Below are 11,673 nucleotides of genomic sequence, written 5' to 3'. Positions count from 1 at the left end.
TCCACATTCAAATTTGTATAAAAAATTTATGTTGGCATTAGTCTAATATTTATATTAACTATTTAAATCTTTGCACTGAATGGTGCACAGAGAAACCTGAAATCACTGACACTCCAAAAAGGCACATCTTGTTTCTGAAACTCAACCAGACTCCCAGAGAAGCTGGGAACAGCAAGGCCAAGGCTCCCTAGACAGACCAGCTCAAAATTCCAGTTCCTAGGCTGACTGCCCAATTCCTGCAGAGAAACCTCCTAACATCAGAAACGTGGATGTGAAAGCTAGTCCTAAACAACAAACAGCCTTTGAATTCTTCAAAATCTAAACTCCTTGATCCTGCACATACATTATCTCCTGTGATTGTGCCTCTCTTCCCATTCCTGCACCAAACTTCCACCAGACATTCCCACCTTGCAGGTCAGGACAGAAGGTTTGAAATCCTGAGTGTCACTTTTGCTCTGACCCCACAAATCCACACCCAAAGGTACCTGACCCTGCCAGGAGCTGCACTGGCCTGGACACTGCCAGAAAAGCTCCCCCTCCTGGAAGCACTGGGATGTAGGGATCAGTCACCAGGACTCCATGGACTGTGTTACCCATGACCCTCTGAATATGGGACTGCTGCTCCAGCTCTACCTATCACAGGGATCAGTGCTTTATTCCCACTTTGTTTGCATCAGGGTCTGGTGAAGGTCATTCCAGAAGGGGAACACAGCAACAGAATTCCTTCCACACCAAAGGTGGGAGCAAGGTCTTCCTGGAGTACATCTTGAGAAAATAAAAAAAAAAAAAAAAGAAAAAAGAAAAGGCACCTTCACAAACACTGCCTTTTGTGATTTTATTAAGAGATGTTGTCAGCACAGACAAGCTTCTGGTTGCAGATGTTACAAACCCTACAACGAGAAACAAAACACTCAGTGAGCTGGGGGCAAACTCTTTTCCATAACCACCATCCTATCCCAAACAAAGAACAAACCAAGCTTTCCAATTAAACTGCATTTCTCCTTTCCTGCATTTTGGCCAATGATCCCCATTTTTCCCACTGAAGTAGATGTGGCCAGATTCCATGATAGACTTCAAACTGTGGTAACTGCTTTTCTTACAAAAGCAGCCAACAAATTGTTCTCATGTGGCTTTTAAGACTATCCCAAACTGGATCCTGGGGCAGGACAGGATGGATATATGAGGAGTATATTCTATGGATATATGAGGAATATATTCTCTGTGCTGCCAGCTGCACACTGGTACAACACCAACACATCCAAGGCACCCAACCCAAGTGTCCCCAACTGCAATAATCCAAGGCCTCCAAATCCATGCTGTATAACACAACATGGAACAAGGCATGTGGACAGATCCACCATCCCATCTCCAGAGGAGTGCTCTGAGCTGCTCTGCCACATGCCTTGAACCCTGTCCCCTTCACCCAGTGCAATGCTCAAGCCCAACCCTGGTCCACAACACAGCAGCTTGTCTTCCCAAAACCCCAGCTTTGATTTGTTAGTGGCCTGAAGCCTTTTCTGCATGGCTTCTCAGCACACCTCCCTCCCTGCTCCCAGGCACTCACCCCTCAGGCAGTGGGCACTGGCTGAGGCATGGCTGGCTGCTCTGGTTTGCCACCTTTCTGCTCTGAAATGGGGGTGGTGGGCAGGATCTCTTCTTTGGGCTCCACGATGCTGACGTGGTCTGGCAGAGGCTTTTTGGGGCCAATCTTTCCACTGGGGTCCCAAGGCAACATAATCTTTACTTTGATTCCCAGTACTCCTGCAGAGAGGGACAGGACAAGGGAGACAAAAGAGATCAAGAGGTGAGCACCAAGGTTACAAAATAATTGAAGATCTGCTGACAACACTGTAACACACACATGCTACAGCTTAAAAATCTAATTATTGTGACATTATATCAGTGTTGTAAATACAGGCTACTTAAAGTTGGATATCCAAAGTTATTCAACTCACTGCTTTGGCTGACTGCAGTTCTACCCTCAACTCATTCTAAGCCTGGTTTTAAACTCCGGCCTCTTCCTCAGCTCATTTTTCTAGGAAATTCCACTTTTTGTTTTTCCATCCCTTCTCAGACAAATGCCTCTAAATCATCCAATGAGCAGGACACCCTGGCCAAGGCAGCCTCAGCACAGCACCACAGAACGTGGCACAGAGCAGGCTGCAGTGACACAGGGATGTCCCTTCTGACTCGTCATCGTCTCATCACCGAAGGGAAGGTGGGGAACAGCTCTGGCTGGGCTTGGTGTCCCTGCACCAGGAGCTCTGCAACTGATTAACCCAAACCCGGTTAAGACACACACAAATCATTTGTTTTTCACCAGGAGGGAGAACAGGTGGAAGCAGGTTTAGCTGGGAAGACTGTCTGACACCTGCAGCACCCCTCTTCTCTCTGCCCATCCTGAGGAGCCAGGAAAACCAGAATCCCAACTGCCCAGGGCTCTTAAAGGCAGGCAACAGGAACCTCATCTGGAAGTTATCACCAGCCCCAGAGGCCCCAGGACACAGTGAGAGCAGCTGCAGAATCAACAGCCACACTTCTAACTGGAAACATTCAAACCCCATCAGCAGAGAAGTGGATACATGGTATGACCACAGTGACTGCTGAAGGCCCCTTGGCTTCCCATTCCCAAATGACTTCTACTTTAGATGGAATGTTCAAATCCCACAGTGAGAGCTCAGTTGCAAAAACCCAAGAAAACTGGATTTTCAGAGTCTGAACCATCCAGAGCAGCACAACTGGACTACTGTGAGATGAGAAGTGCATTGAAACCACATGAGTTTCAACCCAAGGGTGCCAGTGGGAAATCTCCAGCCTGCAGGAACGGGATGCCAGGAGCTGAGATTATTTTGTCTCTGCAGCTCTAGAGAAGAAACCCAACGAAGCTGCCAAGGGATCAGGCACTCACCCTGCCGGAGTAGGACGTGACGCACGGCTGTGTCCACGTAGTAATTCACGGGGTCCCCACTGTGGATCATCAAGCCATCCACAAACTTCATGGATTTGGCCCTCTGACCTCGCAGCTTGCCGGACACAACGACCTCACAGCCCTTGGCCCCGCTCTCCATGATGAAGCGCAGGACACCATAGCAGGCTCTGCGGGGAGAGGACAGCCAAGCCATGAGCCTGCTCTGCCAGACCCACAGGGCTCCCTGCAGGGATTCCACCCCAATTCCAACCTCAGATCTGTGTGCTGGCAGTGCAGCTCCCATCCCTTCTCAGACAAATGCCTCTAGATCATTCATGGTGACAGGAGGCTGCTGCTGGAGGGCCTCACACAGCACCACAGAACGTGACACCGCGAGGGCACCGCCACCAGAGCCACCTGCTTCTGACTCGTCATCGTCTCATCACCGAGGGGATGAGAGCAGGGCCACTGCCTCCTGAGCCACAGCACAGCCACAAGGCCTGGAATGCTGCTGGCCTCACTCCTCCACCCACTTATTCCCAAAGAACACATGCAGCTTTATACCCCACAGACAACCTGCAACCAGACAGAAGTAACTTTGGACTGAAGTTCCAGTGCAGCATTACCAGGTTAAACCCTCCAAGTGCAGAGAGCTGTTTTTGGGAACAGCACTGGAGTGCCCCACTCCCCCGGTGTAGTAAACCCCTCAGGTTTAGCCAGGGCCCCTTGGAGAACAGAATGCTGACACAGCAGCAAAGAAGTTTCCTGTCTCCAGGGACATCCGCCTTGTACCTTATCCCTATAGCCATGTAAGGCAATATTGTGTTAAACCCTACCATTGGTCACTTATAGTCACTCTAACACCTTTGCCATTGGTCAAAATTAGATCCAAGCCAAAAGTATAAAAGTAGCATACTGTACCCCTACTAACTCTGAAGAAGAAGAGCTGAGACCCTTCACAGACCCCTACAATAAAGCCATACTCGTAGAACAACCAGTGTCTTCTGCTTCTCCTCTCTCTACCATCTGCTGAAGCCTTAAGCCAAGAGAAAAGCTACCTAGCAAGCAAAGCTGAAATCACAAGAGCTGCCTGATCACCCCGGGGCAGGCTGCTGTACTCACCTGCGCACAGCCAGCCCTCCCAGCAGTTTGTAGCGCAGGGACTCGGCCTGGGCGATGGCGCACAGACCCCTCGTGGCCACCTTCTCGGCGTAGAGCTGCAGGGACAGAGGCACACTCACAGTGGGGCCCTGCCGAGCCAGCCACACAGCCACAGCCTGCTGGGCCCTGCAAGGTTCACCCACTCCACCCCTGCCATGGACAGGCATCTCTCCACTAGAGCGGGTTGCTCCAACCTGGCCTTGAACAACTGCAGGGATCCAGGGCCAGCCACAGCTTCTCTGGGCACCCTGCAGCAGTTCCTCACCACCCTCACAGTAAATTTACCTTTTCCTTTAGCAGAACACAGGGGTTTCATTCCACTCTACTTCTTACACTCAGTCCAGTTAATCCTTCCACATTTACAGGCAGCAGCTTTATTCTGCTGTCCCTTCCCTATCTAACATGATCCAGCAGCACTGGCCAAGCTGGAATAAACGAGCATCACCTCAGCACACACATTCCCCCTCCCTCCCTGATTTGTTTCAGAGCAAGATTTCATGGAATAGAACCACAGAATCCTTTGGGTTGCATGGACCCTTTAAAGGACCCTAGTACAACCTTCCCCTGTGAAAACACCCGTAACACTAAGGATCAAAAATAACTGGTTTGCCACTTTACATTCTGTTTCTCAAAGATCCTTCTGCAGCAGAGCAGTTTCCTTATAATTTATTTTGTATTTCAGTGCAGGAGCATTTTTGAGATCAAATAACAGAAGGTCCAAGTCATCCTGAAACCACCTTTCAGCTGCCACCATGCTGCCACCACAAATCCCTCTGCAGCACCCAGTTCCTGAGGCAGTTTTACCTCCACGCTTCCCTCGGGGAATCCAAACCTCTTCTGCACCACAGCCGTCAGCTCCCGGATGCGGCGTCCCTTCTCTCCCAGGACATTCTGAGTTCTGAGGGAAAACAAGCACAGGACAAGTGAGAAAAGTGTCCCCAGAGTGAGACTGGAGCCATCCCAGAGCTTTCAGAGCTACCTGGTGGCAAGGATGATAATCTCAGTCCTGGTGGGAGTGACCCGGACTTCCACTCCGGAGTATCCATCCTCAGCCAGCTCCCGAGTCAGGAACTCGTTCAGCTCTGCTTTGAAGATGCCATCAGCGACAAACTAAAACATAAATGGACAAAGTCAAGGTCTTGTCACATCCTGAACTTGAGTGCAATTCACCCAAATTCGGAGTGTCTGTCCCGACAACTTTCCCTTCCTCTGAGAGAAATCACAGAATACTCTCAGTTGGAAGGGATCCACAAGGAACACCAAGTCCAACTTTTACACGAACAGCCCAGGAACTGAACCCACAACCGCGACTTTACCATCACCGTGCTCTGCCCCACTCAGGATGCAGCAGACAGGAAAAATGGAACCCCCTTCCTTCCCTGCATTTCTCAGGAATAATCCGCTCCTAGCAGGAGCCTACAACCAGCACTGTCTGACCCACATCCACTGCTCGCGCTGGAATTCGGAAGCACTTTAAGGGAAATAACGAGTGGGGTCGCAACCCTTTCCCAGCCCCACTGCCTGGACTCCTGACAGCCCAAACCTCCCTCGCTCCCCAGGACAGGCAGCAGCCGGTGCCCTCCCGGGGCAGCCGCCGGCCGCAAAGCCTTCCCGCTGGAAAGCAAAGCGAAAACCCCGCAATTCCCGGCTCCCGGCGCCGCTCCGCACCTCCGCGCGCGGCCATGGGGAAGCGCCCGCTCCATCCCGCCGCCATGTTCCCCGCCGGGCCCCGCGCCGCATCCGCCGCCATCCTCCCTCGTCCGCCGCCGCAGCCCGCCGTGCTCCCGCCCCGCCGGCTGCTGGGGCCGCCGCGGGCAGGGCGGCAGCGTCCCGCGGCCGCGGAGGAGCCGTGGGACCGCGCTCACCTTGCGCTTCTTGGAGATCTGCACCGCCATGATGAGCCGGGCCCGGCGGAAAGGAGGGAGCGGGTCCCGCGGGCGGCGCTATATCCGCCTTCCGCCGCGCCCCATTGGCTGGCCGCTGCACCGCGGGCGTGAGCAGGGCACCATGGGAGGTGTAGTCTTTGCCACGCCGCCATGTTGGCGAGGGCTGAGCAGTGGGTACGGCCCAGAGCGGCGTTAAACGGGTTCTAAATCCGGTGGAAACGGTCAAGAGAGCCAGCAGTGTGTGAAATAAAACAGATAAATGATAATTCACCCCGGGCTTATACCTGGAGACCTGCTCTGCCCAGGCGCTGCGTCAGAGGGTGCTCTGCTGCTATCCAGGAATCACAGCACGGCTTGGATGGGAAGTGACCTTAAAGGTGATCCCGATCCACCCTGCCATGGCAGGGACACCTTCCATTGCTCCAAGCCCTGTCCAGCCTGGCCTTGGGCATTGCCAGGGATCCAGGGACAGCCACAGCTGCTCTGTTTTGTTGGGAAAACAATTCCTTCCCAAAATCCCACCTAGCCTTGCCCTGTGGCAGTGGGAGGCATTCCCTGTGTCCTGCCACAACACATTGGTTTTCAATGGTTTAGGGATTGTAAGGGATTACAAAAATAACAACAAAAATGAGCAGATTTGATGCCTGGTCTCTAGGAAGCAGAGATTTAATCTGCATTTTATCATGGATATTACTATGGTTTGCAGTTGGACCTGATGATCTTAAGGACCTTTTCCAGCCTAAGTGATGCTGTGAAAAGGCCCACAGCAGGAACATGAGCAGGAGCAGTAAAGCAGAGGATCCCACTGCTCTGGGCCAGGGAAAAGCCTGGATTACCACTAGATGTCAGTGCAGACGGTTTCCAGGCTGGGAAAAGCCTCTTGAATGGATAATAATGAATAAATGAATCCCCAGGGATTCAATGATCCAGGACTGGAGGGATGGCGGAGCATCCCATCAAAGGCAGGCGGCAGTGGGGAATTGTGTCCTCTCTGTCACAGACACCTTTGTCTCGCTGCTGGTGTGCCCAACCCTCCTGCCCTTCCCCAAGCCCCAGAGTCTCTGTCCCACAAACATCAGCCTCTGGAGTGGTGTCCAGCAGCTGGGATGTCTCTGTGCAGGGATCTGAGCCCTGTGAACTGGAGTCTCAAATAATTTTTCAGGGAAGACCCTCCCAAGCTGCACAAACCCCACTCTGCTGTTTTCCACCATAATTTCAGAGCAGAAAATACCTGCCCAAAATCATCTATTTTTTAGGCTGAGTTTACCCAGAAGGGGCTCACCCAATGTATTTCTGTATCACACAAAGACAGCAAAAGGCAGAACACGAGCAAAAAGCCTGACCTGGATGTGTGTCTCCTTTTCCACAGCCTGTGAAGCAATGTGGGATTCCTCCCTGAGCATCAGCCAGCCCTGGGTGCTGGGAATGGATTCTGGGCTGGTTGGAGATGTCCCTGCTCACTGCAAGAGGGTTGGATTAGCTGACCTTTAAAGCTCCCCTCCATCCTGAGCCATTCCCTCATTCTGTGCATTCCCCCCTGCTCCATCCCCGCTGAAATGGAGGCTGGCAACACCCCAAAAAAGCTGTGACATGCTTGCACTCCCTCCACAGAGAGCTCAGGTGGGGTCCAGCAGCTCCCAGTGCCTTCCAGGCCAGCAGTGGCTGGGATCTGCAGCAGGCCTGGGATTATCCATAAATCCCATAGCGAGTGATGGACACTCAGGTTTCTAGGGAAGACAGACACCCCTGCTGTTCCCCATTCCCCACTCCTTTGTGGAGCCCCACCACCGGCACAGGAGCTCCTTTTGTTCCTAAAAGCCATCCAGGGTATGGAGAAAACTGTGGGGTTGCTCCAGCCGTGACCCTCCCTGGCTCTGGGCACACCCCTGGGCTGCAGCACCTGCATCTCCTCTTGCACTGTGCAGGAGCAGAATCGGGGATGCACAGGAAGGATGTCACCCACATGTGGCACTTGGCAGCCCCCTCTGCCCTTGGGCAGGTGCTGGGAGGTGGTGCCAGGTTTCCTGGCTGTGGGGGATGTGGTTGGAGCAGGTTTGGGAATCAGGAGCTGTCCTGTAGCCTCCCAGCTCCAATGAGTGCCCAAAATAAGGGAGATCCTGCCAGGGACTGTCCTGGCTCTGCACGACAGGGAACAGCCTTGGGGTCATCAAAAATACAAAGTGGTGCAGGCAGAAACCCAGCCCATTCCTGCTGTGGTCCCACCTGCAGGATTTGGGGTGACACACTGGGTTCCACTCACACCAGGCCCCATCACCTCTCTGGACATCCCTGAGGATTTCAGGAATCTCCCTTCCTGCTCCTTATGATTTCCTGGTGCTCCAGGAGGATTTGGACAGCTGCATCCCAACCTACATCCCTGCATTTCAGTGCAGGAGGAGAGAAATCCTCCCAAATCACCATCAGAGGCACTGCAGAGCTCATGAATTTTCCCAGGGAGCAGCAGTGGAAAATGAAACCCCGGGTAGAGATGGACAAGATGAGATAGTTTGCATTAAATGAATGGAGATGGGTCCTGGGAGGTAATTCCAGCAGAGATAAGATGAATTGCAAGCACCAGTTGTAAAGCATTTGTAAAGGCTAACTCAGGCAGGAGTTTTACTGCAGGAGAGGCTGTGTTAGAATTTACTGCTGCAGTTGGAGCAGCTGCTGCTGCCCAAGCTACAAACCCCTCACTGAGCTCTCACCACTCCCTGGCACCTCTGGAAATCTTCCTGAGAAACACTTTCTGCCCTTCAGAGTGGGGAGACATGGAGGGAATGGGGCTGGGAGTCAGGGCCACATCCCCAGGCCTTTTGTAAACATTTCACACCCAGCAGGATTTACTGTTCCTAGCTTGGCAAGAACACCAGGAATAAGTCCAGCAAACCTTCTGGAGGCAGGGGAAGGTGGACAGGGATGGAAGAGGGCGTCCAGGCAGAGACAGCTCTCAGCTGCCCCAATCCCAATCCCTGCAGTTGAAAAAGTGGGATTGAAACTCAGGCAGCACCAGCTCAGCTCCAGGTTAAGGATAAATAATTGCTCTGGAAAGGTGTGTGTGACCCTCCAGGAGAATTCACCCCATCAGAGCTTGACACCAACCACCCAAGGGCAAAACAGGAGCTGTGCCCTGGCCATGGTCTGGATTTACCCCAGGAATTGCAGCACTCAGCAAGGTGTTAGTGAAGCTCAGTCTGACCAGCAGCCAGCCCGACTGTAATCCCAGCCTGTCACCCCCAGCACATCTGATAAATTGCTGGCAGTGTTTCAGAGGCTGCTCCCAAACAGCTCCATCACTCTGACACCCTCCTTTGGGCACCTGCCCTGCTAAACAGCATTTTGCTTTGCTGCCCAGATTCACTTTAAGGACTTCAAACAGGTTATTAAACAATTTTAACTTGCTTTAAAAGCAGGAAATGGAGTGAGGATGCTCCGTGTGCTGCTTAGCTGGGAACCCCTGGCTCATTGCTATTTAATGAAGCGAGTGGCTGCTGGCAGAGGTCATTCCAGCAGCTCACACCCAGCCCCACAGCTCTGCCTCAGGGATGGAAATTGAAACTTTAATGGGCATTTCCAGGAGAGCAGCTTGCCCTGGCACTGTCACCCGAGAGCCAGCAGCTAAGCAAGTGATTCTTAATCAGTTTTCAAGGCCCAGGACACAGGCTGAGGCCAGGAGGGGCTGCTCTGCCCCAGCACCAGGTTTTGTGATGATTTACAGGTGCACTGAGACAAGGCTGGGGACAAAGGCCACCCCCTGCTCCTCCTGGTGGAACTGCTGACATGACATTGAGGATGGAGGGACAGGACAAGGGGGAATGGCTTCCCACTGCCAGAGGAATCCATCCATGTGGGAAGATGGCACCTCCAACACCGCTGAAGAGGCAAGTACCACTGAGGGAACTTGCTGAGGCGGCAAGGCTCAAATCCCAGACCCTCCATCCCAGATTTAAACTCCCTGCTTGCACAAGGGAAGCAGAACTGCTGTGCCAAGCTGAGCCCAGACCCTCCATCCCAGATTTCAGCTCCCTGCTTGCACAAGGGAAGCAGAACTGCTGTGCCAGGCTGAGCCCAGGTGCTGTGGCAGCAGGAGGGAGCTGCTGGTCCCAGAGCAGCCTGGCAACACCCAGCTCCGTGCTTTCCCTGCTTTCCCTGCTTTTGCCTGTCCCCTCTCCAGCCCAGACCCACAGCCAGGGAGCAGCAGTGATAAACTGGCTGCTGGTCCAAGCACAAGGTTATTTTCTAGGACATTAAGCAGAACCCTCGGATGCCAGCTTGCAGGGAGAGCCATGAAGAGTGACAAGGCACCTGACCAGAATGCAAAAGAAGAGCTGCAAACTTAACACCTCTTTTTTTTTTCCCCTTTATCTGTCAAAAATAGCTTTAGAGGGAAAGCTCACAGCAGTGTGAGGGGCTGCTGGCTTTAGAAAATGAGCAGTTTCAGCAGAAATATTCAGTGACCACCACCCAGAGAGCTCTGATTTTTGGCATCTCAGCCATCCACATCTTAAATTAAACATTGAAGCTGCAATGCAGCCCAGTTGTTTGGCAGGGGCTAATAAAAACCTGAAAATCTTCACCCAGCTTGCTTTTCTGTAGGAATAATACCACTAACATCCCAGAATTATCTCTATCTATGTCTGGCTAGGACTCCAAATCAATAAATTGTCTCCTCACCCTCAGATCAGCTCGGTCAGGTAATTCTGAAAGCAGCAGCAGCACTTCCCCACTGTTAGGCAGAGCAGCTCTGGCAGCTGAATTATCACTGAGAATCCCTCGTTATCCCACAGCAATCCCACTCCAACAGTGTCCTTGGGGAATAATTTGCAGTGACCTAAACAAGGAGGGAATTGGGAGTGCTGTATGTATTATTACTTATATATTATTATTACTTATATATATATATTATTATTATTCTATTTTAATAGTATTTTAATTATTACTATATCACTACTTTATTATTATTATTATCTTTTAATACTTCTCATAGTATTTTAATTATTACTAGTATTATTACTTTATTATTATTAATATTATTAATATTACTGACACATTATTATTATTGTTACTTACATATTGAGTTTAATATTTGGATTAATATTTGGAATTAAATTTGGGTTTGGAAAGGATTTAAAAAATTAATAATTATCATTAATAACACAATATCAATTTTTTAAACCCATAAATCTTATTTTGAAACCATCAGTTTCTCATGTCTCTTCATGCAAGTTTATTCCAGGAGTAGATCCAGGGTTGTTGCTGTTTTCCAGACAGTGCCCTCCCTCCATCCCTTCCCTCTGCTAAGCAAAGAGGCCCCAGTCTCAGAGAAATTAATTAGTGCTGTAATTTGCCCAGGACACAGAGGAGAAGCCGAATTTGTCCCACTCTGCAGGATTCAGCTGAATAAAAAAGACAAATAGCTGTGCTGTGGGATTTTAAAAAGCTGCTGTCAGCACTCCCAATGCAACCAGACCTGGAAATTCATTCGTCTTTCACTAAACAATGGAAAAAGGAGAAGCAATTACAGTAGACAAAACTAATTACAGCAGAGCTGAAGCACAGCTCACAGCACTCACTCTTCAATCTGCATTCAAAAAGAAAAATCCAACCCCAAAACCACTCCATCAAAAAAAGGTGAAAACCTGTGAGTGGAATAAAAGCAATTTTGAAATAGAAGCGGCACTTCAGCATGGCACAGACTGGTTTTTGGAAGGAGAAACCTTC

At 50.9% G+C, this 11,673-nt stretch overlaps 1 protein-coding gene and 2 non-coding genes across 3 annotated transcripts; all 3 read right to left on the bottom strand.

Annotated features, from left to right (window-relative positions):
• Positions 1–821: 821 nt before the first annotated feature.
• Positions 822–6,094, bottom strand: RPS3 (ribosomal protein S3). The gene is made up of 7 exons (XM_005493415.4): positions 5,935–6,094; positions 5,049–5,179; positions 4,874–4,967; positions 4,031–4,125; positions 2,909–3,096; positions 1,565–1,761; positions 822–890 (listed from the first exon to the last, which is right to left on the bottom strand). The coding sequence occupies exons 1-6, from the start codon at positions 5,962–5,964 to the stop codon at positions 1,568–1,570; spliced, it is 732 nt and encodes a 243-aa protein (XP_005493472.1). The 5' UTR covers positions 5,965–6,094; the 3' UTR covers positions 822–890; positions 1,565–1,567.
• Positions 2,066–2,213, bottom strand: LOC113460063 (small nucleolar RNA SNORD15). Its single transcript, XR_003381747.2, has one exon. It is a non-coding gene; the product is annotated as a small nucleolar RNA SNORD15 (small nucleolar RNA).
• LOC113460064 (small nucleolar RNA SNORD15) lies at positions 3,214–3,359 on the bottom strand. The gene has a single exon (XR_003381748.2). It is a non-coding gene; the product is annotated as a small nucleolar RNA SNORD15 (small nucleolar RNA).
• Positions 6,095–11,673: the final 5,579 nt, after the last annotated feature.

This window comes from Zonotrichia albicollis, chromosome 2 (genome assembly GCF_047830755.1).
Source record: "Zonotrichia albicollis isolate bZonAlb1 chromosome 2, bZonAlb1.hap1, whole genome shotgun sequence".
Taxonomy (NCBI): Eukaryota; Metazoa; Chordata; class Aves; order Passeriformes; family Passerellidae; genus Zonotrichia; species Zonotrichia albicollis.
The sequence above is the reverse complement of the archived record's forward strand: the minus strand, read 5'-3'. Positions and strand labels throughout refer to the sequence as shown.

Excerpts from the sequence above, each read along its gene's own strand:
- RPS3 (XM_005493415.4), bottom strand. The coding sequence starts at position 5,964 with ATGGCGGTGCAGATCTCCAAGAAGCGCAAG. Across the intron at positions 3,097-4,030 it reads GGAGGGCTGGCTGTGCGCAG|AGCCTGCTATGGTGTCCTGC; the intron begins GTGAGTACAGCA and ends CTCTCCCCGCAG. Across the intron at positions 1,762-2,908 it reads TCACGTCCTACTCCGGCAGG|GAGTACTGGGAATCAAAGTA; the intron begins GTGAGTGCCTGA and ends CCCTCTCTGCAG.